The 27,966-nt window shown below is 43.4% G+C and overlaps 1 protein-coding gene across 2 annotated transcripts in view; it reads right to left on the bottom strand.

Annotated features, from left to right (window-relative positions):
- Positions 1 to 8,861: 8,861 nt before the first annotated feature.
- pde3a (phosphodiesterase 3A, cGMP-inhibited) overlaps positions 8,862 to 27,966 on the bottom strand; it is a 100,942-nt gene continuing 81,837 nt past the window's right edge. For both annotated transcript variants that reach the window (XM_014153016.3, XM_014153017.3), the window contains 8 exons: positions 27,631 to 27,771; positions 25,728 to 25,839; positions 25,316 to 25,423; positions 24,294 to 24,514; positions 23,841 to 24,044; positions 23,391 to 23,552; positions 16,810 to 17,077; positions 8,862 to 16,253 (listed from right to left, as the gene is read on the bottom strand). In XM_014153016.3, coding sequence (XP_014008491.1) covers positions 15,934 to 16,253; positions 16,810 to 17,077; positions 23,391 to 23,552; positions 23,841 to 24,044; positions 24,294 to 24,514; positions 25,316 to 25,423; positions 25,728 to 25,839; positions 27,631 to 27,771 — 1,536 coding nt within the window. In that variant the 3' untranslated portion in view covers positions 8,862 to 15,933. The remainder of the gene's footprint in view (positions 16,254 to 16,809; positions 17,078 to 23,390; positions 23,553 to 23,840; positions 24,045 to 24,293; positions 24,515 to 25,315; positions 25,424 to 25,727; positions 25,840 to 27,630; positions 27,772 to 27,966) is intronic.

A 27,966-nucleotide genomic window follows, 5' to 3' on the forward strand; every position in this document is an offset into this window, starting at 1 on the left:
ATCACTGGAGACTTCGTGCTATGGATCATCACTGGAGGCTTCGGACCATGGATCATCACTGGAGGCTTCTTACGTGGTGCCGGAACGGGTCTGGACTGAGGAGACGTACTGACAGCCTGGTACGTGGAGCAGGCACAGGGCGTACCAGGTTGAATAGACTCATTGGAGGGAGAGTGCGAGGAGCAGGCACAGGACGTACTGGGCTGTGGAGGTGCACTGGAGGGAGAGTGCGAGGAGCAGGCACATGCTCATCATGATAAGCACGGGGAGTTGGCTCAGGTCTCAACCCTGACTCCGCCAATCTACCCGTGTGCCCCCCCAAAAAAACATTTTTGGGGCTGCCTCTCGTGCTTCCGTCCTTGCCGTGCTAGTTCCTCTCTCGCTGCCTTCACCTGCTTCCCCGGCAGGCTTCTGTATCTCTCCAATACTTGCCCCCAAGTCCAGTCTATCCTCTCCTCCAACTCCTCCAGAGACCAGGAATCCATCTCCTCCCGGGCACGCAGCTTGATCCAGTTGTGGTGGGTAGTTCTGTAGCGATCGTCATAGAGAGGTGATCAAGATGCAGCGTGGCACGTGTTCATGATTATTTATTTAAATCAAACAAACACTCGAACAAAAATAACAAAGGGAAACGAAAGCGCACAGTTCTGTCAGGCACAGAAAACACAAAACAGAAAACAACTACCCACAAACACAGGTGGGAAAAGGCTGCCTAAGTATGGTTCTCAATCAGAGACAACGATAGACAGCTGCCTCTGATTGGAAACCATACCTTGCCAAAACATAGAAATATAATGACATAGAATGCCCACCCCACACCCTGACCTAACAAAATAGAGAAATAAACCGTCTCTCTCAGGTCAGGGCGTGACAGTTCCATATCATTTGATTTTTTAAATAATTTCCCTGACAGTGCTGTCGTTCAATCGTTTGTGGATCTTCTTGAAGCCATTACCAGATTTATGAAAGTCTACGATCATCTGTCTCTTTTGAACTGCCAGTTCTTTTGTTTTCTTCATGGTGTTGGATGACAAAGGGATATTGCATGTATGTTACCTCATTTTTATACCCTAGTGAAACAGGAAGTAATGTAATGGCTCAATATAGTTCTTTAGATAAACTTAAATAAGTAGAATTTAATTCCTGGTTTAATGTTGGTAGATGTTATTTACAATAATCTTTAAGGGTGCCATTAATTGTGAAACCTTGATTTGGAGGCCATTGATTTTTAATTAAATCAATAAATTATTTTGGTGGGTTCCATTGAAACATTAACCTGTTAGGGCTAGGGGGCAGTATTGACACGGCCGGATAAAAAACGTACCCGATTTAATCTGGTTACTACTCCTGCCCAGTAACTAGAATATGCATATAATTATTGGCTTTGGATAGAAAACACCCTAAAGTTTCTAAAACTGTTTGAATGGTGTCTGTGAGTATAACAGAACTCAAATGGCAGGCCAAAACCTGAGAAGATTCCATGCAGGAAGTGGCCTGTCTGACAAGTTGTGTTTCATCTTGGCTCTTTTTATTGAAGACTGAGGATCTTTGCTCTAATGTGACACTTCCTACGGCTTCCATAGGCTCTCAGAGCCCGGGAAAAAGCTGAACGATAACGAGGCAGCCTCTGGCTGAAACACATTATCGCTTTTGGCCGATCAGAGTACTATGGGCTTAGGCGCGTGCCCGAGTCAACCCTGTGTTTTATTTTCTTTCGTCTGTTTACCTAAACGCAGATTCCCAGTCGGAATATTATCGCTTTTTTATGAGAAAAATGGCATAAAAATGTATTTTAAACAGCGGTTGACATGCTTCGAAGTACGGTAATGGAATATTTCGAAATTTTGTGTCACGAATTGCGCCATGCTCGTCACCCTTATTTACCCTTTCGGATAGTGTCTTGAACGCACGAACAAAACGCCGCTGTTTGGATATAACTACATGTTCATGTAAAAAGCTGGTTTTTGATATAAATATGAACTTGATTGAACAAAACATGCATGTATTGTATAACATAATGTCCTAGGGTTGTCATCTGATGAAGATCATCAAAGGTTAGTGCTGCATTTAGCTGTGGTTTGGGTTTATGTGACATTATATGCTAGCTTGAAAAATGGGTGTCTGATTATTACTGGCTGGGTACTCTGCTGACATAATCTAATGTTTTGCTTTCGTTGTAAAGCCTTTTTGAAATCGGACAGTGTGGTTAGATTAACGAGAGTCTTGTCTTTAAAATGGTGTAAAATAGTCATATGTTTGAAAAATTGAAGTTTTTGCATTTTTGAGGTTTTTGAATAACGCGCCACGGGATTACACTGGCTGTTACGTAGGTGGGACGCTAGCCCATAGAGGTTAATAAAGTACAGTATTTCTCACATGTTGGTATTTTGAGTTTCTCTATAATTATATTGTTAATATTTTTTTAAAGTATTGTTTGTGCATTGCCAGTTATGGGTGGCAGTAATTTTGGAGCCCACTGTATGTGATCTTGTGACTGATGCTCCCCTCTCTACATCTCTCGCCGTCTCCAGGCCCATTCCCATGGTCATTAACAGTATTTCTGTTAGATCTCAAGAGGGGAACAGATTGGAGCAGAGGATGAAGGGAGGAGCACAAGTTATCTGAGAGCTAGAGAGAGTGGGGGAAAGATAAAGGGAAAGAGAGCAGAGGGCTTGAGAGTGAGAGGGAAAGGGGGGAGGGAGGGTGAGAAAGACAGAGAGAGAAGAGAGAATATGAGAGGGCAGGGAGAGTAGACCAGAGAGAGAGAGAGAAGAGAGAGGGGTAGAGTGAGAGTGGTAGACAGAGAGTCATATGATGTCTCACTGCAGACTAAATTTGATTGCCAGACACAGCTTTCATTATTCCTCGTTCTTCAAGAATAATTAAATGAACCCTAGAAGCTAATCTTAGGTCAGTTTTCCTCACCCCCCATCCTAATGGTTAGGGTTAGGATTTGGGGATTGTAAACAGATCCTAGATCTGTGTCAGGTGCCAAAGGGTTTTAACTATCTATCCTCAGGGAAGTCCTCCAGTGAGTGTCAGGAAGAGCAGCACAGCCAGTAACATGTCTAGGTAATTACCTTTTAGTTACCAAAGTCATTACAGAGCAATTACAGTACAAGTCATAAGTTTGGACACACCTACTCATTCCAGGGTTTTTCTTTATTTTTACTATTTTCTACATTGTCAAATAATAGTGAAGACATCAAACTATGAAATAACACATATGGAATCATGTAGTAACAAAAAAAGTGTTAAATCAATCAAAAATATATAAGTAGTCACCCTTTGTCTTGATGAGAGCTTTGCACACTCTTGGCATTCTCTAATGCAGCTTCATGAGGTAGTCACCTGGATTGCATTCCAATTAACAGGTGTGCCTTGTTAAAAGTTAATTTGTGGAATTTCTTTCCTTAATGAGTTTGAGCCAATCAGTTGTGTTGTGACAAGGTAGGGTTGGTATACAGAAGATAGCCCTGTTTGTGTCACGTCCTGACCAGTAAAAGGGGTTATTTGTTATTGTAGTTTGGTCAGGGCGTGGCAGGGGGTGTTTGTTTTGTGTGTTTCTGGGTTTTTGATTTATGTTCTATATTTTCTATTTCTATGTTTATTCTAGTTTTCTATTTCTATGTTGTGTTTTTCAATGACCTCCAATTAGAGGCAGCTGGTTGTCGTTGTCTCTAATTGGAGGCCATATATAAGTGTGTTCGTTTTTCACTTGTGGTTGTGGGTGGTTGTTTCCAGTATAGTCTGTGCACCTTATTGGACTCTGTCGTTTGTTTTGTTTAAGTGTTTTTTCTTTAATAAAAAATAAGAAGATGAGCACTATACCCGCTGCATTTTGGTCCACTCCTTACGACGACCGTGACAGAACCACCCACCAAAGAAGGACCAAGCAGCGGAGGAAGGAGCAGAAGGAGAGCTACATGGAGTCATGGACATGGGAGGAGATCCTAGATGGAAAGGGACCTTGGAGGCAGGCTGGGGAGTACCAGCGACCGAAGGAAGAATTGGAGGCAGCAAAGGCAGAACGACGGAGGTATGAGGCATTATTATCCTCCATTTCAGGAGGAGAGGAGGCAGCCCCCCAATTTTTTTTGGGGGGGGCACACGGGTAGTTTGGCTGGGCCAGGGGTGAGCCCTAAGCCAACTCCCTGTGCTTATTATGGGGAGCGGTTGGCGTGGAGAGCACCGTACTATGCGGAAGTGCGCACGGTCTCGCCCATCCGCAAGCACAGTCCGGTGCAGTCGATACCAGCCCCCCCGCAAGTGCCGTGCTAGAAACACGAGCAATGGACATTAGACTGGTGGAAATCTGTCCTTTGGTCTGATGAGTCCAAATTTTAGATTTTTGGTTCCAACAATCGTGTCTTTGTGAGACGCAGAGTAGGTGAGCGGATGATCTCCGCATGTGTGGTTCCCACCGTGAAGCATGGAAGAGGAGGTGGGATGGGGGTGCTTTCTGGTGACACTGTCAGTGATTTATTTAGAATTCAAGGCACACCTAACCAGCATGGCTACCACAGCATTCTGCAGCAATACACCATCCCATTTGGTTTGCGCTTAGTGGGACTATCATTCGTTTTTCAACAGGACAATGACCCAACACATCTCCAGGCTGTGTAAGGGATATTTGACTAAGCAGGAGAGTGATGGAGTGCTGCATCAGATGATCTGGCCTCCACAATCCCCTGACCTCAACCCAATTGAGATGGTTTGGGATGAGTTTGACTGCAGAGTGAAGTAAAAGCAGTCAACAAGTGCTCAACATATGTGGGAACTCCTTCAAGACTGTTGGAAAAGCATTCCAGGTGAAGCTGGTTGAGAGAATGCCAAGAGTGTGCAAAGCTGTCATCAAGGCAAAGGGTGCCTACTTTGAAACATCTCAAATATATTTTGATTTGTTTAACCTGTTAGGGCTAGTGGGCAGTATTTACACCGCCGGATAAAAAACGTACCCGATTTAATCTGGTTACCACTCCTACCCAGTAACTAGAATATGCATATACTTATTACATATGGATAGAAAACACCCTAAAGTTTCTAAAACTGTTTGAATGGTGTCTGTGAGTATAACAGAACTCATTTGGCAGGCAAAAAACTGAGAAGGTTTCATGCAGGAAGTGGCCTGTCTGACAAGGTGTCGTTCTTCTTGTCTCTGTTTATTGAAGAGTGAGGATCTTAGCTGTCCCGTGACACTTCCTACGGCTGCCATAGGGTCTCAGAAGGCGGTAAAAAGCTGAATCGTGGCTTTGCAGGCTCTGGCTGAAAAAAAGTAGCGCGTTTGGGTAGTGGCTGGTTACAGTACTGTGAGACTCAGGCTCGTGCCCGCGTCGACCGAAAGCTTTGTTTACTTTCCTCTGTTTAGCTAAATGGACATTCCCGGTCGGAATATTATCGCTTTTTTACGAGAAAAATGGCATAAAAATTGATTTTAAACAGCGGTTGACATGCTTCGAAGTACGGTAATGGAATATTTAGATTTTTTTTGTCACGAATTGCGCCATGCGCACGACCCTGATTTACCATTTCAGATAGTGTCTGGGACGCACGAACAAAACGCCGCTATTCGGATATAACGATGGATTATTTTGGACCAAACCAACATTTGTTATTGAAGTAGCAGTCCTGGGAGTGCATTCTGACGAAGACAACAAAAGGTAATCAAACTTTTATAATAGTAAATCTGATATTGGTGAGTGCTAAACTTGCCGGGTTTCTAAATAGCTAGCCCGTGATGCCTGGGCTATGTACTTAGAATATTGCAAAATGTGCTTTCACCAAAAAGCTATTTTAAAATCGGACATATCGAGTGCATAGAGGAGTTCTGTATCTATAATTCTTAAAATAATTGTTATGCTTTTTGTGAACGTTTATCGTGAGTAATTTAGTAAATTGTTAGCGAATTCCCCGGAAGTTTGCGGGGACTTTGCTAGTTCTGAACGTCACATGCTAATGTAAAAAGCTGGTTTTTGATATAAATATGAACTTGATTGAACAAAACATGCATGTATTGTATAACATAATGTCCTAGGGTTGTCATCTGATGAAGATCATCAAAGGTTAGTGCTGCATTTAGCTGTCTTCTGGGTTTTTGTGACATTATATGCTAGCTTGAAAAATGGGTGTCTGATTATTTCTGGCTTGGTACTCTGCTGACATAATCTAATGTTTTGCTTTCGTTGTAAAGCCTTTTTGAAATCGGACAGTGTGGTTAGATTAACGAGAGTCTTGTCTTTAAATAGCTGTAAAATAGTCATATGTTTGAGAAATTGAAGTAATAGCATTTCAAAGGTTTTGAAAATCGCGCCACAGGATTCAACTGGCTGTTACGTAGGTGGGACGAATTCGTCCCGCCGGTCCCATAGAGGTTAACCTGTTAGGGCTAGGGGGCAGTATTGACACGGCTGGATAAAAAACATACCCGATTTAATCTGGTTACCACTCCTACCCAGTAACTAGAATATGCATATACTTATTACATATGGATAGAAAACACCCTAAAGTTTCTAAAACTGTTTGAATGGTGTCTGTGAGTATAACAGAACTCAAATGGCAGGTCAAAACCTGAGAGATTCCTTTACAGGAAGTGGCCTGTGTGACCATTTCTTGAACTTCTTTTCCATCTCTATCTTTTACTAAGGATCTCTGCTCTAACGTGACACTTCCCACGTCGTCCATAGGCGCTCAGAGCCCGGGAAAAAACAGAATGTCGTCATTCCAGCCCCAGGCTGAAACACATTATCGCCTTTCTCAAGTGGCCGATCAAGGGACTCTGGGCTTATGCGCGTGACCCGACCGCCCCCGCCTTTGTGATTTTTTCCTCTGTTTGCAGAAAAGGAGATTCCCTGTCGGAATATTATCGCTTTTCTACGAGAAAAATGGCGTAAAAATTGATTTTAAACAGCGGTTGACATGCTTCGAAGTACGGTAATGGAATATTTAGAATTTTATTGTCACGAATTGCGCCATGCGCGCGACACTTCTTTACCATTTCGGATAGTGTCTGGAACGCACGAACAAAACGCCGCTATTCGGATATAACGATGGATTATTTTGGACCAAACCAACATTTGTTATTGAAGTAGACGTCCTGGGAGTGCATTCTGACGAAGACAACAAAAGGTAATCAAACTTCTATAATAGTAAATATGATTATGGTGAGTGCTAAACTTGCCGGGTGTCTAAATAGCGAGCCCGTGATGCCTGGGCTATGTACTTAGAATATTGCAAAATGTGCTTTCACCAAAAAGCTATTTTAAAATCGGACATATCGAGTGCATAGAGGAGGTCTGTATCTATAATTCTTAAAATAATTGTTATGCTTTTTGTGAACGTTTATCGTGAGTAATTTAGTAAAATGTTAGCGAATTCCCCGGAAGTTTGCGGGGGGTATGCTAGTTCTGAACGTCACATGCTAATGTAAAAAGCTGGTTTTTGATATAAATATGAACTTGATTGAACAAAACATGCATGTATTGTATAACATAATGTCCTAGGGTTGTCATCTGATGAAGATCATCAAAGGTGAGTGCTGCATTTAGCTGTCTTCTGGGTTTTGGTGACATTATATGCTGGCTTGAAAAATGGGTGTCTGATTATTTCTGGCTTGGTACTCTGCTGACATAATCTAATGTTTTGCTTTCGTTGTAAAGCCTTTTTGAAATCGGACAGTGTGGTTAGATTAACGAGAGTCTTGTCTTTAAATAGCTGTAAAATAGTCATATGTTTGAGAAATTGAAGTAATAGGATTTTTAAGGTTTTGAAAATCGCGCCACAGGCTGCAAGTGGCTGTTACGTAGGTGGGACGCAAGCGTCCCACCTAGCCCATAGAGGTTAACACTTTTTTTGGTTACTACATGATTCCATATGTGTTATTTCATAGTTTTTATGTCTTCACTATTATTCTACAATGTAGAAAATATAAAAATAAAGAAAAACCCTGGAATGAGTAGGTGTGTCCAAACTTTTGACTGGTACTGTACATATGAGGGTAACTTGGTGTTAAGTGCTGCCTCAATCCCTTTGTCTTTGAATCAAAACAATACAACAGCTTTAAGAATTGCCAGATCACCATTATTTTAGATTAGTGAATGAGGAAGTGAAGGGGTTACAGGTCAGGGTTCAACCCATGGCTGGCTGATCTCTATGGTGGAAGTGAGACTTGTTGATGTTAATTACCTCCACCTCCACATAGCTCAAGTCTCAGGACCAAAAGACAGAGACCAGTGTGTTCGGTAGACCTGGGTTCAAATTATGTCTGTTCTCTTTCAAATACATTAGCTGAGTTTGATTGAGCTGGCGTGACACAATGGAGCCAATGAAATAGTCTCAAAAGTGCAAACCCACCCATGTGGCATCTCACACTCCAGGCATACTCAATCTAACGCTCAAAAAAGTACTTGACAGAAAACCAATACTGTTGGAACCCAGGTAGGTCTGGTGGATGGTGGCTAATCTGCTATAGAAACAGTGTTAAACCCCGGCTGTCAGGAGTATAAAGCTACGCTTTAAGACAAATCCTCAACTAATGAGTTATAATCTCGTAACATAGCCATATTTTTTCTCTCTTTTAATCCCTCCATACTGACACGTCACTACTGTTAACATCTCAGTAACATCTTATAACAGGGTGGGAAAAGAGTGGGATCTTTCTAGTATGCTATGATGTTACCTAGTCAACTATGACTGTTGGCTTATCGGTTAGGCATAAATCAAATAAAATACTGAATGTATCAGTAACCTTGACGACGTACCTGAGAAGTTGAAATGCATTTACATACTTCATGTTGACATAGTTATATGAAATAGATAATGAGGATGAAAAAAAGAAATGCAAGTCGAGGCAAAGAGAACAAACATACGATTACCACAGCATTTAACTCATGTTATTCAGTATTCACATTACAACATCCACATTGTTCAGCTAGTGACAATTTCTAATAATCTCAATATACTGTATATTTACTTTGTAATACATTATACCAAGAGGCACTTTCAGTAATTCTGGCCAAAAAGGAGCTACAGTATAGTGTCTAAATTACAAAAACAGTAAAAATAAATAAAGTTTATCTAAAAGACTTTTGTTGTCGTTTTAATTTGTTATATCTGTACAGCATATATTTTGTACAAAATGGAACAATAAACCAGTAATAAAATGAAATACTTCACAAATACTGGTGAATCACACGTCTGTTTTCCCCCATCCTATAGGTATTGCTACATGTGTTAAGTGCAAGATACAAGAGAGAAGAAACAGTAATAATTATTCAGTTTGTGAAGTACCGGCTATAGATAAATATATAAAACAAGTCTCATATGTCTCGTTTAAGAAGGTGTAAAGCTTGTTTGGTTCTCGTTGTGGCTAACATGTGATCAAACATATGCCCACAAAGAGAGAGACATATTGTTCGTTCCCAATGGCACCCAATTCGCTATACCGTATAGTGCACTACTTTTGACCAGAGCCATATGGGACCTGATCAATAGGGAGTAATTTAGGATGCAGACAGAATGAATGGCACAGACAGGACTACATTAACCTGGCAATAGCCTTTAAAATACATCCCACAGGACAGAGTTAAAACATGAAGCAAAGTCTGAGGAAGGATGTTGGGCTTCAAACTGTGCCTGTTTTGTTTAAACCACGGGGGCGCAATGCTTTCAATGCCCTATTGTCCATGTTTGGTTCCTATTGTAGAGTTGCTGCTGCCCACTGATTGGGTGGAATTATGGCAATAGTAGTACTCTGAAAGAAATGTGTCAACAAGAGCATGTGACCACATCCTTGTCAAATACTAAATGCCAAGATGTTATTCCTAATCTAAGGTTCTGTTCTGAATAGGATGTATTATGACACACTTTGGAATTGCGTGCAAGTGAGCTCCCCTAGACAATTGCACATGACTTTGTAATTGCACGAGGCAGTCTACAGTTGATGTGTGTGTATGTGTGTATGCGCGTGTGAGCTTCCCCCAGCACAGACAGATGTAATAGGAGCAAACAGAGCTAAACTCTCATCTGATTGGTAGTCACATGAATAACTGTGTTCTCACATGCATATAACCGCGACACATACTGTATAATCTCCCTCACATACCAGTTACATAGCTGACCTTTGCATGTTATGAATAAACACAGCCTTTCGATTATACCACAAAACAAAAATCCCCACATAACTAACCTTTATGGAAATGTGAAATGTGATCCTGGGTGTGTTTTGAACAAGATGCATGTAGAAATAGAGGGATGAAAAAAGAGAGATGAAGAAGGAAGAAATGTTCTGGAGGACAAACATTTGGAGGGTTTTTCTCTTTAGGCGCTCAGAGGACTGTCAGACCATGCTGACACACACACACACACACACACACACACACACACACACACACACACACACACACACACACACACACACACACACACACACACACACACACACACACACACACACACACACACACACACACACACACACACACACACACACACACACACACACACACACACAGGGTGCCATTTGAGACACAGCGAGTGTCACTTAAAGACAAACCAATTATCCGGTATGACACACAACATCCCTCTCTCATCCGTCTTTCTTCTGCTGCTGTCCCTCCCTCCCTCCCCTCTCCCGCTGCCTCCCTGCACTGTATCCATGTGTCAGGGATGCACAGTGCTGTTGCCAAGGGTCATATCAATCCTGTGTTTACCGATACAGAGAGATGCAGAGAGAATCTAGCATTGGAAGAGAGAATCTAGCATTGGAACACCTATGTGAGAATGCTATTCATTGACTACAGCTCAGCGTTCAACACCATAGTGCCCTCAAAGCTCATCACTAAGCTAAGGACCCTGGGACTAAACACGTCCCTCTGCAACTGGATCCTGGACTTCCTGACGGGCCGCTCCCAGGTGGTAAGGGTAGGTAACAACACATCCGCCACGCTGATCCTCAACACAGGGGCCCCTCAGGGGTGTGTGCTCAGTCCCCTCCTGTACTCCCTGTTCACTCATGACTGCACGGCCAGGCACGACTCCAACACCATCAATAAGTTTGCTGACGACACAACAGTGGTAGGCCTGATCACCGACAACGATGAGACAGCCTATAGGGAGGAGGAGGTCAGAGACCTGACCGTGTGGTGCAAGGATAACAACCTCTCCCTGAACCTGATCAAGACAAAGGAGATGATTGTGGAAAAGGAGGATCGAGCACGCCCCCATTGGTTTTACAGCTGCACCATCTAGAGCATCCAGACGGGTTGAATCACTGCCTGGTATGGCAACTGCTCGGCCTCCAACCGCAATGCACTACAGAGGGTAGTGCGTACGGCCCAGTACATCACCAGGGCCAAGCTTCCTGCCATCCAGGACCTCTATACCAGGATGTGTCAGAGAAAGGCCCTAAAAATCGTCAAAGACTCCAGCCACCCTAGTCATAGACTGTTCTCTCTGCTACCACACGGCAAGCGGTACCGGAGCGCCATGTCTAGGTTCAAGAGGCTTCTAAACAGCTTCTACCCCCAAGCCATAAGACTCCTGAACAACTAATCAAATGGCTACCCAGACTATTTGCATTGCCCCCCCATTCTACGCTGCTGCTACTCTCTGTTATTATCTATGCATACCTACATGTACATATTACCTCAATTACCTCGACACCGGTGCCCGCGCACATTGACTCTGTACCGGTACCCCCTTGTATATAGCCCCGCTATTGTTATTTACTGCTGCTCTTTAATTATTTGTTTTTGTTATCTCTTACTTTTTTGGGGGTATTTACTTAAAACTGCATTGTTGGTGAAGGGCTTGTAAGTAAGAATTTCTCTGTAAGGTCACACCTGTGGTATTCGGCGCATGTGACAAATACAATTTGATTTGATTTGCAACAGTAGACGAGAAGGAGGGAGGTAGAGGACAAAGTGTAAAGAATTAATCATTGTTCCAAGACCCAGCATCTGAAAGGCTCTCACCCTATTTCCCACCATGTGCACTCCTTTTGTCCACAGCTCAATTAAGGAATAGCGTACAATTCCGGACTCTTGTCTCTCTCCATCTCCCATCCACCTCCACCTGTGGTAGTCTGCATGGAAACCAAGTAGTGGATAAACAAATTTTTCTAGAAATCCACATTGAAATTTACCACTCCAAAAGCTATCTGAAATCCCTGTAGGTGACAGAACTCATTGGTTTAGGTGTTGTCAGACTTGAACAGATACAGTGGGAAGTGTGGTCACGTCGAGGAATTAGAGATGGACTACTCATACATATTAGGAAGAGCAATATAGTGCTGTCCTACCATAGTAGCTTATTAATGTTGACCACCAAATCACATTCACAATACCCCTTGAACAAATGCTACCGTAGAACACGTACGCAACCACTCATGCACACAGGTCATCATAGGCTGCGAATATTGCTTTTGCATTCACTCCATTGGGTCTGTTACTGTTCAGTTCCCCCTAGGCCACACACTGAAATTGTGAAAGGCCTTATTCAGATGAGGCAGTGACTCAGCAGATGTATGGGTCAGGGGTTGACTAGCAATGTCTGATTCCTCTTCTCTGTATCGTTTAATATGGGCCAATAACTATTATAACGATTCACGCAACCACCTGGCCCCTAGCCCATCACAAGATGTTATGTCAGCTACAACACTAAATGCCACTGTTAGATAATCACCCATAACAGATCACATAATATATGAGAGAGAGAGAGAGAGAGAGAGAGAGAGAGAGAGAGAGAGAGAGAGAGGGTCAGTTAGTGCAGAGAGAGAGAGAGGCACATGATTTGGATAAAATTAAAGAATTCGGTACATAAACTCGAGTTGCAATGTTACATAAGACAAGGTTTCCCTTGACTTTGCAGGTCACAAAGTGCAACTCAAACGCTCCAGATACAGAATAAGTGTCAGTATTGCTTTAAACATTGTCATCCTACAAATACTTTTTCCTGATAATGTTAACGTTTCACAACAAGCTGTCAAGGGTAAAATCTTCAAGGAGAACCAGACAGGCAGATGGACGGACAGACAGACATTTTAATTGGCTCCTCAATCAAAGTGACGTTTCCACAGAGACCATCAGTGAACAAAAAAGAGACTGACCAACCTCAGAAAACCTCCAAACGCTTCTCTTCCTCCCGTCTTCTTCTCTTCCTCCCGTCTTCATCTCCCTTCCTCTCTCATTCCCTTCCTTCTCCTATACCATTCTCTCTTATCCGCTTCTCTCTCATATCCTCTTCCCTCTCTCCTCTCCCTTCCCTCTCATCCTTCTGTAACCACCAATTCGTCTCTCTCTCTGGACATCAAATGGAGCTGTGGAGCTATGGACAGCCACGAGGAGCCCAGCACTGGTCCATGTGTTGACTGCAGCATGCTGCCTGGCTCAGGCTGGCTGGCTAGTCCACCTGGGCTGTGTCCCAAATAGCACCCTTTTCCCCTATTTACTGCACTACTTTTGACCAGGGTCCATAGGGCTATGGTCAACTGTAGTGCACTATGTAGGGAATAGGGTGCCATTTGGGACGTACACATGCTTAGGCCTGATCTGCCTGGTCATGTCATGGGAGCTGCCCTGGGCTAGGAGCTGGATGGATAGGGAGAGATGGGATAGCTGCAGGTACTGTAGATGTATCATGTTATAGCTACAATGGGGTAGCTACAGTTCAACCATATTGTCCTTCTTCGACAGGTTCCTGGTTGAACCAGTTAGACCTATGGCTGAAATGTTGAAACTATCAGAAAGTTAATAAATACATAACTTCTTTGAGGGAGTCAGCAAACACACACTAAGAAAACATGTCTTTCTTGGCATGGATATTTTTACTGCATTATCTTTCTTCATACTTTTGTTTGCATTCAGCCCCATGCGTGATTCACCATGTTCTATAGAGCAGCACAGTCTCTCTGAGGGTATGTGGAGTATAACTGTAACCTTGTTCTCTTGGTTGAACCTCTGGGCTCCTCCATATCTCCTTCAAGGCTTTCCAAGGCTCACTCAGCAACTTAATTTGATCACTTGACTTGCTGAAAGCTATTGGAGCCCAAGGTCTGTTATCTGTTATCATTTCAGCCTGTTGGAGAAATAGATGATTTCCCAGCGTTAAATGGAAAATGCCTGGTTACAACTGTAACCTTGGTTCTCTGAAGGAACTGAGTGAGGCAGCTCACTCTATGGGGAATGATGCTCGCTCAAGAGACTGAAAGAGAATCTGTGTACTTTCGACAATGGCTCTCTTGGCTGAACTTCCTGTCAGGGTATTGGGTGGTAGATCCCATTGTGAGAGAGGACTGAAATACAGGCTAGAGGTCAGTGTACCGTCAAAATAGTTCTACGAGAGAGTTCTATGAAAGAGTTTATCAATGAAGATGGCTGTAGAGAAATTTTCAAAAAGGTGAATCTCTTTTTCAGTGTCATGGTCAGATTGACATCCACAGATGAATCCTAATATGAATGCTTCTTCTCTAGCGAGGTGGTACATGTATTTATCTACTGGGTCAAAAGGCTATGAAGAGAGAAATCCTGCATCTTACATTGGAATAGTTAACTAGGCTTCTGAATAAAAGAAAGGTCTAACTCTATAAGAAACCGTGTGATTCAGATTCAAAGTGATTCCTTTTGTAGTGTGCAGATAATCAAGATACATGGTACGAAAAATAAGAAAGGCTCACACCATAGTTACCAAACACAAACGTCACTGAGAGAGAAAATCTTACAGCTGAAAAAAATAAGAAAGTATAACCACAAACCAATAACACAAAGGAAAGAACAATAACTTGTGTTGGTTGAAGTAACAATGACAAAGAGTACAAGGATGAGGGCTCTGTGTTGTGTCCCATTGGGCAGATGTCAATGCAATGCCAATTTCACTGTGGCTCAACGTAATTTCGTTGAAATGAAGTGGAAACAACATTGATTCAACCAGTGTGTGCCCAGTGAGGTGTGTCTGTGTTCCTGAGTCCTGTGGAACTGCGTAGGAGTGAGAGGAAAAAAGAGTCTGAATGACCGACACAAAAGTGGAGTGAGTGAAAGACAGAAAGAAAGAAAGAAAGAAAGAAGAAGAAAGAAAGAAAGAAAGAAAGAGAAGAGAAGAGAGAGAGAGAGAGAGAAAACATGGTATATTTGGAACAATTAGAGAGATGAAGAATGTGAAGAAACACTGTGCTGTGGATTTTTTCCTTGAGTGAATATAAAGCTTTTTCAGAGCTACAGGGTTCTATGTTAGACTTCCCATTCCCTCTTCCTGGGGTAGCTAGCAAATCATCTGATAGGTTTGTGTGTGTGAGTGTGTGTTTGCCTCCATGCGTGTGTGTGAGCACACTCTGTATCAACACTGACCCTCCTCTCCCCAGTCCTCAGTCCTCTCCTCGCTCCCTGAGAACCAACACAGAGCGGACACAGCTTTTTTCCCGCACTTTCATCTCATTGTCCTCAGGAGCTAGTGTTTGTATTGTTTATTCAGTACAGTCCACTTTGTACACCTTGGTTCTGTGGGGGCGGACAGGTGGATGCAGACCACTAGTATGGCCGGCTGTGTCTTGAGACTAGCAGTGGGGTCAGTGTTCTGTGGGTCCGTATTGCGGTGTGGAAACCTGATCCAATATAATACGTGTGTAAAACAAATCCCACCCCTCCCTCATCCTCATCCTCAGCTTGCCCTCCCTCCCTCCCTCCCTCCACCCTGTTTTCTTTAGGCACATGTTACTCCAAACTTCTACAGTGTTGTGTCTAAGTGATTTGCTGGCAACCAAATATCAGGGGCTGCGTCTCAAACAACACCCCAATACCTGTATAGTGCACTATTTTTGGCCAGCTAGTGCACTACATGGGGAATAGGGTATAATTTCTGACATGAGTCAGAAAGTCTAGTTGGGAGAGGGTATGAGTTTGGATAAATGTTCCGTTTCCTGATCTTCAAGGGTCAAAGATAATCCTCTCACTCCAGCTCCTCCTCCCTTTTCTCCGCAGTCTCTGATTGCTCAGCCACTTCCTCTGCAAGCCCCGTCTCTTCCCCTTCCGTCTCCTCTCCCTGGCCATCTATTGGCTCCTCCTTGCTGGCTGGCTCCTCCTCCTCCTCGTGGATGGCTGTGATTGGCTCTGCGGGGTTGCTGAGGCAGTTAGGCGCCTCTCTGTCCGGCGTGTCCTGGGTTTCCGAGGCAATGACTCTCTTCCACATTTCGTGGTTGTCCAGAAGGTGCTGAGTGATGGGACAGAACACTCTCCTCCTGCTCTCCTTAAGCTTCACCACGTGCTTCTCTGTAGGGAAGAAGAAAACAATTCCTCAGAACAAAACCTACTACATCTCTATCCCCTTATACTGTAACATGCAAACCCTTATCATACAAGCTCTGGACAGGGGTTACAAAGCAGGGTCTGATAACCTGGGTAGACCAAATACCCTTAAGGCAGACCAGGTAGCCTCGTGTATATGAGGCTTCTGTATCTACTACTAATTATAAACCGGGTAGTTTGGGTCCTGGATGCTTATTGGCTGACTTGGTTTACTTGTTAACTGTTCTATTAATGTTGGTGACCAGTGTATAATAGCATTAAGGCACCACAGGGGTTTGTGGTATATGGCCAATATACCATGGCTAAGGGCTGTATCCAGGCAATCCGCTTTGCGTCATGCCAATATACCACACCACCTTGGGCCCTATTGCTTAAATCCACTACATGTATTATCAATCGGCCCTATGTCAACAACTCAATACCTGGGCCATTTCAAGCTGAGCTTTGATTTCAATAGGTTTCTGTTAACTGACTTCTTTCAACTCAAAGAAGTTCAACATGAATGTCAACATGCTCTTACGGGAACTCTCAGAGCTAGTCGACACATCCTCCTCTGCTGTATCCTCCTCTTCCTCCTCTGTCTCTAGTTCCCCCACCTCCTCTTCCTCCTTCCTCCGTGCATCGGCGGGGTCGACCCAGTTCCCCGGCATGAGGGCGGCGGAGTCGTAGGAGGAACAGAGCGGACCCACAATGTGCGTGATGAAGGACTCCTGGAGCTTGGCGAGCTGTGGCGCAGAGCGGTCCATGAAGGGGCTGATGGGAAGGCCCAGACTCGACTCCTCATCGCCCTGAGGAGTGGTGCAGTATGGGTAAACATGGCAGAATGTTAGATATAAGCGTCTGAAAACCCACCTCTTCAAAAAGTAATTTGAGTAATCCCACAGCACCCCCCTCTCACCACCCCCCCAAAAAACTTGCCTTTATTAAACACATGTGCTTGTCTTTTCATAATAGTACTGACTTTGCTGATAGCTACTTTACTGAGAAGAAATGTACTTACAATGACTGTGATATACAGTTGAGTCGGAAGTTTACATACACTTAGGTTGGAGTCATTAAAACTTGTTTTTCAACCACTCCACAAATTTCTTGTTAACCTCTTATGGCTAGGGGGCAGTATTTTCACGGCTGGATAAAAAACGTACCCGATTTAATCTGGTTACTACTCCTGCCCAGTAACTAGAATATGCATATACTTATTATATATGGATAGAAAACACCCTAAAGTTTCTACAACTTTTTGAATGGTGTCTGTGAGTATAACAGAACTCAAATGGCAGGTCAAAACCTGAGAGATTCCTTTACAGGAAGTGGCCTGTCTGACCATTTCTTGAACTTCTTTGCCATCTCTATCTTTTACAAAGGATCTCTGCTCTAACGTGACACTTCCTACGTCGTCCGTGGGCGCTCAGAGCCCGGGAAAAAACAGAACGTCGTCATCCCAGCCCCAGGCTGAAACACATTATCGCCTTTCTCAAGTGGCCGATCAAGGGACTGTGGGCTTAGGCGCGTGACCTGGCCGCCCCCGTCTTTGTGATTTTTTTCCTCTGTTTGCCGAAAAGGAGATTCCCGGTCGGAATATTATCGCTTTTCTACGAGAAAAATGGCATAAAAATTGATTTTAAACAGCGGTTGACATGCTTCGAAGTACGGTAATGGAATATTTAGAATTTTTTTGTCACGAATTGCGCCATGCGCACGACCCTGATTTACCATTTCGGATAGTGTCTGGGACGCACGAACAAAACGCCGCTATTCGGATATAACGATGGATTATTTTGGACCAAACCAACATTTGTTATTGAAGTAGCAGTCCTGGGAGTGCATTCTGACGAAGACAACAAAAGGTAATCAAACTTTTATAATAGTAAATCTGATATTGGTGAGTGCTAAACTTGCCGGGTGTCTAAATAGCTAGCCTGTGATGGCTGGGCTATGTACTTAGAATATTGCAAAATGTGCTTTCACCAAAAAGCTATTTTAAAATCGGACATATCGAGTGCATAGAGGAGTTCTGTATCTATAATTCTTAAAATAATTGTTATGCTTTTTGTGAACGTTTATCGTGAGTAATTTAGTAAATTATTAGCAAATTCCTCCGGAAGTTTGCGGGGGGTATGCTAGTTCTGAACGTCACATGCTAATGTAAAAAGCTGTTTTTTGATATAAATATGAACTTGATTGAACAAAACATGCATGTATTGTATAACATAATGTCCTAGGGTTGTCATCTGATGAAGATCATCAAAGGTTAGTGCTGCATTTAGCTGTGGTTTGGGTTTATGTGACATTATATGCTAGCTTGAAAAATGGGTGTCTGATTATTACTGGCTGGGTACTCTGCTGACATAATCTAATGTTTTGCTTTCGTTGTAAAGCCTTTTTGAAATCGGACAGTGTGGTTAGATTAACGAGAGTCTTGTCTTTAAAATGGTGTAAAATAGTCATATGTTTGAAAAATTGAAGTTTTTGTATTTTTGAGGAATTTGTAATTCACGCCACGCCTATCATTGGATATTGGAGCAGGTGTTCCGCTAGCGGAACGTCTAGATGTAAGTTAACAAACTATAGTTTTGGCAAGTCGGTTAGGACATCTACTTTGTGCATGACAAGTAATTTTTACAACAATTGTTTACAGACAGATTATTTCACTTATAACTCACTTTATCACAATTCCAGTGGGTCAGAAGTTTACATACACTAAGTTGACTGTGACTTTAAACAGCTTGGAAAATTCCAGAAAATGATGTCATGGCTTTAGAAGCCTCTGATAGGGTAATTGACATCATTTGAGTCAATTGGAGGTGTACCTGTGGAGGTATTTCAAGGCCTGCCTTCAAACTCAGTGCCTCTTTGCTTGACATCATGGGAAAATCAAAAGAAATCAGCCAAGACCTCAGGAAAAAAATTGAAGACCTCCAGAAGTCTGGTTCATCCTTGGGAGCAATTTCCAAACGCCTGAAGTTACCACATTCATCTGTACAAACAATAGTATGCAAGTATAAACACCATGGGACCACGCAGCCATCATACTGCTCAGGACGGAGACACGTTCTGTCTCCTAGAGATTAACGTACTTTGGTGCGAAAAGTGCAAATCAATCCCAGAACAACAGCAAAGGACCTTGTGAAGATACTGGAGGAAACGGGTACAAAAGTATCTATAGCCACAGTAAAACGAGTCATATCAACATAACCTGAAAGGTCGCTCAGCAAGGAAGAAGCCACTGCTCCAAAACCGCCATAACCGCCATAAAAAAGACAGACTACGGTTTGCAACTGCACATGGGGACAAAGATCGTACTTTTTGGAGAAATGTCCTCTGATCTGATGAAACAAAAATAGAACTGTTTGACAATAATAACCATCGTTATGTTTGGAGGAAAAAGGGCTTGTAAGCCAAAGAATACCATCCCAACCGTGAAGCACGGGGGTGGCAGCATCATGTTGTGGGGGTGCTTTTCTGCAGGAGGGACTGGTGCACTTCACAGAATAGACGGCATCATGAGGATGGAAAATTATGTGGATATATTGAAGCAACATCTCAAGACATCAATCAGGAAGTTAAAGCTTGGTCGCAAATGGGTCTTCCAAATGGACGATGAACCCAAGCGTACTTCCAAAGTTGTGGCAAAATGGCTTAAGGACAACAATGTCAAGGTATTGGAGTGGCCATCACAAAGCCCTGACTTCAATCCTGTAAAACATTTCTGGGCCGAACTGAAAAAGTGTTTGCGAGCTAGGAGGCCTACAAACCTGACTCAGTTACACCAGCTCTGTCAGGGGGAATGGGCCAAAATTCACTTAACTTATTGAGGGAAGGTTGTGGAATGCTACCCGAAACGTTTGACCCAAGTTATACAATTTAAAGACAATGCTACCAAATGAAAGTGGTGATCCTAACTGACCTAAGACAGGGGATTTTTACAAGGATGAAATGTCAGGAATTGTGAAAAACTGAGTTTAAATGTATTTGGCTAAGGTGTATGTACATTTCCGACTTCAACTGTATGGTTGTCTCACCTAGCTATCTTAAAATAAATGCAGTGCACTTAACTAAATCGCTTTGGGTAAGCACTTCTGCTGAATGTCTAATGCAAATATAATATGAATTACCATTTAACACTATCTGAGGAAAGTCAATCAATCAGTCAACCAGCCAATGATATGAGGGAAATTGGAATCAAATGCACTGAGGGAGTCACAGCTGAGGTACTAATACACAGAGAGAGAAAAATGACCATCAGAAATGATGTAAAACTACATTCAACTGCATTCCAACTGATGGTAGAAAACATATCAACATTTGTATATCTCTCATTTTGTTCACCAGCCAGTCTCAGTCTCTAAGTGGTAAACCAACAGCAACCACCAGCTACTGATTAGCTACTGAATAATCAAAGCTTCAAACTGGGTCAAGAACATAAACAGCAAAAGGCACACGTCTATCAAGCTAGGGGAAGCCTACGAGTTCATCTATAGGTCCAGTATTGGCTGACTGACAAGATCATGTATATGCATGTATAGTAAAGTGATTTATAGCAGGATACATATACATGTGCCTGTTGACGTCAGGGGCTTATACACTCGAGGTGGACAGCAGCAGGCAAGGTCTCATGTTGCCATAGTAACCAGCGGAGCTTTTGCCAGTCAGTGCAGTGGACTGAAATGAGTGTCTGAAGTGAAGAGGGAGAGAGAGAGGTGCTACTCTAGAGTAGAGGGGCGTATTGAACCATTAAAATGTATTCTAAAGACAGGTGTCAAGGAGCAGGTAAAGTTACAACTTAACCACTGATACAGGGTCAGATCTTTAAGACGTTTTTACTGCGTTAATGGTCAGCGTTAGGATTGTGGGTATACTACTACTGACCCTGGTGTGTTTGTTCTTCGTGTGCATGTCTTGAGGCATAGCACAGTTCACTCTGTGATCTGACGTGTTGCTGCTGCATCTCTGTCTGTGTGAATGAGGACTGTCACTGATGACACAAGTAGGTCAGCTAAACTGCAGTACAACAACACGTTGTCTCTCTCACCTCCCTCTCTCTCTCTCTCCTCCCTCTATTTCCCTCTCTCTCCTCCGTCTTTCCCACTCCCTCTTTTACTTCCCTGTCTTTCTCTCTCCCTCCCTCCCCTTTATCTCTCTCTCTCTCTCTTCCTCCCTCTCCCTCCAAGGACGCAAGCAGATTTGACATTTGAACGACGGTCTGGGTTTCATCATTGAGTGAGATCAGGCTTTGAAGAGGCAGACAGACAAAAACAAGATGACTGCGCTGTCAATCACAGTAGCACCGATTATAACCTACACACTTGGTGCTCCTGTCACTGTAGAGTGACACATTGTGTCAATACATCAACATTCTCCATTCCAAGTGACAATCTAACCGTCTCTCCATCAATGCCAGGGTCCCATTTTGAATAGATGGTTCATTATGCAGTACATTGCCAACATACCAGGATGGCTTCTTCAATGAATGTGTGTTGATGGGTGTCACATCAACATTACTGATAAAGAAACAGAAGAACAAATGTAGTTCTACATTTCACATTATTCCTCACAGTCTATTAATGGTCAATGAATAGAAGGGTGTTTCTCAAACCTCTCATTGAGTACCCCCAACCAATCCACATACTATATGGTCAACAAATCATCAAGCCCCTCATTAGTTTAAAGTGTCAGATCTGAAATACATCAAATAAATGGACTGACTTGGGGTACCTGAGGATAGGTTTGGGAAACACTGGCATAGAATATTCTAGAAGTGGTAGACCCAGTATGGCCACGATTCCACACTTCACATCAGAGAACTTTGATTTTAATGGGAGTATCCATTGGTTCTACCTATTCTGATGATGGGAATCGTATTAACGGCCATTGTCTACGTTGCCCATGCGTCGTCAATGGGTCACATGGTTCATTCTGGTCGATTCTGGGACAAGAAAAGCACTCCTTCAAGGAGTGAATGGGAGTCAATTGGGCGCTAGTTCAAAAGCCCAACATCAGCATGAATTATGTGAACAATAAGTACAACATTACAAATCTTTCCGAGATGTGAGATAATTAACTTTGTCTCTGCAATATCATATAGCTTTGGAATCGTGACATTACGTACTTTTGAGAAAAATAGGCAGGTTTCTCGACTCATACCCTGACATTTAGAAGGGATTGCATTACGATTAGCTTAGCAACCATGTAACACAGCATGACAACATGAACGAGATAGGTCGACCGTCTGCTGGGTGGGGCATTATACGTTCCTCCATTCATTGCCCAACGGGATTCCTATCTCCTCCTTTCTGTAATATATCTGCCTACACGCTGATCATTCTCTGACCACTTAGAGTCTCTCTTCCTGATCAGTGGTGTGATTGCTAGGCACCCGTCCGTCTCTGACTAATGAGCAGCATTGCTACTAGAGAGTGGGCTGTTTCCAGGCACCTGTACCACTTCACACTGAGCAGTACCGTGATGGACTCATGAAGTGGCCTGCTTTCTATTTTAGTACCAAGTGGAACACATGTCAATGTCATTTGATGGAGAAATATCATTGCACCTCTATGCCCTCTCAAGTCTATCATAGCTATTTATGCAGAAGGTAGTGTAATGACCATTTCATGATCAGTCAGTTTTATGGGGGTGGGGGCAAGGGTGCATAAGAAAGACAACAACAGCAAGGCGACTGCATACATGTCGTCCCCCACAAATGATGCAGCGCCCCCCTTGGACCAATCATTGTAATTTTGTAAACGTCGGCTCTCCATGGCAAGATGCATCATTCACCTAATTTCCTCACTGGGGATCAATGACGTTTATTTAATTCAATTCAGGTCACCCTAGCGGTGGCTACTGCTAGCTAGCATGAGGACGAAAAGGGCAGTTTTCTGGGAAAACTAGCAGTATTTCAGTCTTCTTGATGGAGCAGTGTGGATAAAGGTAAAATTTGGAGAACAGTGGCATATTCTATTCCTGCATTGAGGTATGTTTTCTGACGGATATCTCGTATCTTAATGTAACGATTGCATTCTGACCCCAGTGCAGCTCAGTGTAAACAAGCGTAATGGTAGGGTCAGTATCTTCTGGCAAACCTAGACCTAATACACGTACCTGTTCATAGAACTCATTGACGATGCCCTCGGTCCACTGTAGATGCAGGTCCTTGTGTTTCAGTGGGCCGTTGATGTCCGCCAGCTTGATGCACATCTGACACACCAGCAACCGGTCGTTCTCATTGGACCAGTCGATGCCCGAGCAGCCATCATCACCCACCTGGAGAGAAGCAAGGGTTAAATGAATCTCAAATGTCTTTCCTCGCGTCCTCACATCCTCTATCCCCACCTCCTTTCAACCTATCAGAGAGAAGCGAGGAGAGCATAAGAGGAAAAGCTCTGAGTAAAAGAACCTCAGATCTTCCCCTACAGGCTTGTTCCTGACATACTGTAAGTTGTCAACCATCAGAGAAAATGACATAGCGCTTCAGTCCATTCAGCTGTAGATACGCAGTACATCAAAGAGAAATGTATAGATTAGAAGCTCGTGACCATCGGTTCCGTTTACCTTGGCGTTGAACTCTGCCAGGAAGTCAAAGTGTTTCTTGAGGTCGGTGGCGAGGATGGCCTCGATGACCAGGAAGCGGAAGCGTTTGAACTCCACATGCTCCAGGTTGCCCAGGAAGTTGTACTCTGGCCGGGACATGAACAGGTTCCAGGCTGACGCAGCGTGGTGGTTCTCTAACACCGAGCGGTCGTTATATAGCACGGCCTACAGGGGGAGACAGAGAGCAACGTGTCACTCATTAGTTATCATTGGTGCATATCAGTGGTCCTTTTGTCTTCCTCCATTTATCTCTTCAGTGATCTGAGAAGAACACAAGATATGAAAGTATTATTGGTGGACTTTGCTTTCACCTTTCCAGTTCCTTTCGTTAGATTCATCCATCCAACCATCCATCAATCCATCCATCCTCTCCCTCTTCTTCCTTCCTCCCTCCTTCCCTCTATCCCTTCATACCTGAGGAGCGCTAGTCGCCACGAGGAAGGCGTTGGTCCGTCCAGGGTGGTCGTAGTCGTGCATGGCTGCAGCCACATACAGAGCCATGAGCTCCAGGGATGGGATGAGGCCAGACAGACATCCATAACCCTCCTCCATCACCGCAGACATCTTAGAAAGCAGGAACCCTGTATGGCCTATATGGCTGGGATGGCTGGGGGTGAGGAGCCCACTGTCAGAGTCTGGGGACACACACACAGGGATAGAAGGGTCAGAGCGATAGATACACAGGTAAATGAGGTGAGGGGTGATGGGAATTGTCGTAACAAATCGGAAACTTTAGTACAAAACATTTGGGTCAACGGGTGTAGTCTATGTGCGTGCAAGTGTGCGTGTGTGTCTGTGTGCTAATGTGTGGGCAAATCTGTGTATGGGATGACATGAGCATCAGAAAACAACATGACTGACAGACAGCCACAGCCACCCTGCCCTAGACAAACATCAGACCCCAGCCATCAGAGTAGGCCATCTGCCAGCCCAGTCAGACAGGTTGAGTAAAGAACAAACAGGTCACGATCAGCGTGTTGACATTGGTGTCTGTTGTGTTCCTCTGACTGGAGGAGATAGGCTTCTATGGAACAGCTCCACATAGAGAACGAGAGGTAAAAGAACTGTCGATGACTATGAACTAATGGTCATCCGATCTCACTGGAAACACTGTTCTGGGAACTTCCACAGCCTCCGGTCTGCAAACTGTAACGCTGATGTTATACAATATTATGCCATTTCACATAAGCTACTGATGTGGTTGGTGTGTATGAATGAATATACAGTAGCTAAATGAGCCTCAGAAGGACTGGGTTTGCCTGGCTGCCATCAGCAACAGGCATACAACAGTAGGCTTATAGACATAGGATATTAGCCTCAGTTAGAACACAAAGGAATGGAGAGCAGAGGAAAGGAGTGTGCGTGCACACATTTGTGTGTGTCAGTGCATGTGTGTATGCTTGTATTTGAATGTGTATGTGTGTGTGTGTCCTCACCAGAATCTGAGCTGTGGTCTGTGAGGAGGTTGGGCAGGCCTGGCACGGCCTGGGTGGTGAGGTACCATACGGCATGGAGCACGTCAGTGGCATGGATCCTGTTGTGGTCTGCATGGGGAGGGAGAGGAGATGCTAACTGTAATACTAACTTAGTTCACTGGATGATAATGAGACCTCACAAACCATACAGAGACAGGTGGAGATAGAGGGAACAGAAATAGTGCTGTGATTGCATTGAGAAAGCCAATACATCCCTCTTGTGGATAGAATAGGCAGTGCTAGCACCACCGCTGCACAGAGTTTGGATTACGATAGTTTCATTCAAACGTTTTTGATATTTTCGAGTACTTGATGGAACTGTGTGTATTACAAAGCATATTCACAAAGAGGATTGATTGTAATGTTTGCTCACATGGGATGTCCCGGTATCCGTTCTCCAGAGCATGGAAATAGTTCATGAACTCCCTGACAGGAATCTTGAACGTCTCAAACAGTCCTGTGTCCTCAAACAGGCGGTAGGAAACCTGGAACACACATAGAACAACTGTTATCCCATCCACCAAGTTATTCTCTTCACACCTAAAGCTGTGATGCTGCTACTTGGGTCTTTCCACAAAATGAGTCCCTTTGATATTTTACCTTTATTTAACTACGGAAGTCAGTTAAGAACAACTTCTTATTTACAACGACGGCCTACCCGGGATACGCTGGCCCAATCACGGCCAGATGTGATGCAGCCTGGATTCGAAACAGGGACTGCAGTGATGCCTCTTGCACTGAGATGCAGTGCCTTAGACCGCTGCGCCACTCGGGAGCCATTTTAAGTAGAAATCGGGCACCAATATTGAATTAAATGCCTGTTATATTAAATCAAGTGCACTTTAATATAGACCAAATGGGAAATTCAATAAATCTGATTGTTTCATATGATTAAAGATTTTCTGCAAAATTCAGCACTTTGATATGTCCCTCTGTGTATAGCCGCGTGATAATTTTGGATCGACAAGGAAGGTGTGAGTGGAGAAAGTTATTTTTCCCACGCTACAGACAGCTATATAGGTCCACTAATACAGGACTAGTAAAGGCCCAGTGCACACCCCCAGCACCCCTAATTCATGCGGCTATGCCTCTGTGCACCATATATGACTTCTAGCAAGATTTTAATTCACTTAATCCCAAAATGTTCAGTAACATCGTAAAGCCGTAATTATTTTGTTGCTTCGATAAAGTCATTTCTAAAGCTTATTATTTATTTCATGTGATTAGTGATTCATTTTAAGAAGAAAAAAAACCTGTCCCTCATTTTAAGGTCAGCCCTGTTATGTGAACTGACCTCTCGTTTTAATATGGTAAAACTATTCCTTTTAAATATTTGTTTCAAAAGACAAATGTAACATCTAATAATCAAATAATAGTGTAAAAACAGGTGAGCTGGTTCTACTCTTTCTGGTCATTTTCTGGTGTTTTGTGGTAGAAAACTGAGTGTAATCCAAGACCCTACTGCTGTCTTGGTTTACAGTACTCCGCAATTCCAATAACTTGTAACTCCCGTTTCAACCAGTAGATAGCAGTGTAATCCCACCCATATCTCACAGTGCTTTATTCACAGGCATCACTCGACACATCGGGGGAGCAGATTTGTCCATCTATCAAAGCCCCTCAGTTATGGAATAGCTGTTCCTGTCAGGTAAGAGGGACAGACACCATTGAGGCTTTTACATCACGTTAAAAACCCCACCTTTCTAGCTTGGCCTTTAATCAGTAACTGTTTTAACATCATCTGTGTTTTATATTCTTTTTATTCATACTTTTTACTGCTTCATGTTTGCTTTAACTATTTTTCATTGCATTGTCGTAATGTATTTTCTTAATTGTGTTGCGATTTAAAATGCATTTTAAATAAAGTTTGATTTGAAGTCTGAGCCATTCTCACTTGGTTCACAATGGACTGTTTTCACAGCAGTATTCTTACTTGTATACCTATCCTTCCCTGAATAGGTCTGGAATTTTCTCACTTGGCTCTACAGTAGCTAACCTTACCTGGCTGAGGATGCAACCTAATTGGCCGTGGGTCTTCTCCGGTTGAAGACTATCCTCACCTAGCTAAGTCTCACCTGTTCTCACCTGACTAAGGCTGTATCTATCCTTACCTGACTGAGGATGCAACCAGACTGTCAGTGTGTCTTCTCTGCCAGGTTGAAGATGTGCTGTTTTCACCTGTACTCACTGGTTCTTCCCTAGCTAAGTCTCACGTGGCTGAGGCCTGTTCTCACCTGGCTGAGGCCTGTTCTCACCTGGCTGAGGCCTGTTCTCACCTGACTGAGGATGCATCCTGAGCGGCCGTGTGTTTTCTCCACCAGGTTGAAGATGGGGAAGTTCCAGTTGTTGAGTTGAGTCATCAGAGGATCCAGCTCTGACATCACCAGAGGCTCTGGGGCCAGGATGGGCTGTGTGTCCTAGAGGTCAGGGGTCAGGATCAAGGGTAATTTCAAGTGGCTATGGGTAATAGTATAGCATGTTATTTGGTATTTGCTCTTCGAATCAAATGCATCATTTTATAATGTGTTGATAGATTGATATTGCAGCCATGAAATGTTTAGCATATTTGTAGACCCATTTTCATTCCACTCAATGCATTTCTATAGTGGAAC

The sequence above is a fragment of the Salmo salar genome, chromosome 17 (genome assembly GCF_965601325.2).
Source record: "Salmo salar chromosome 17, fSalSal1, whole genome shotgun sequence".
In the NCBI taxonomy this organism is placed as follows: Eukaryota; Metazoa; Chordata; class Actinopteri; order Salmoniformes; family Salmonidae; genus Salmo; species Salmo salar.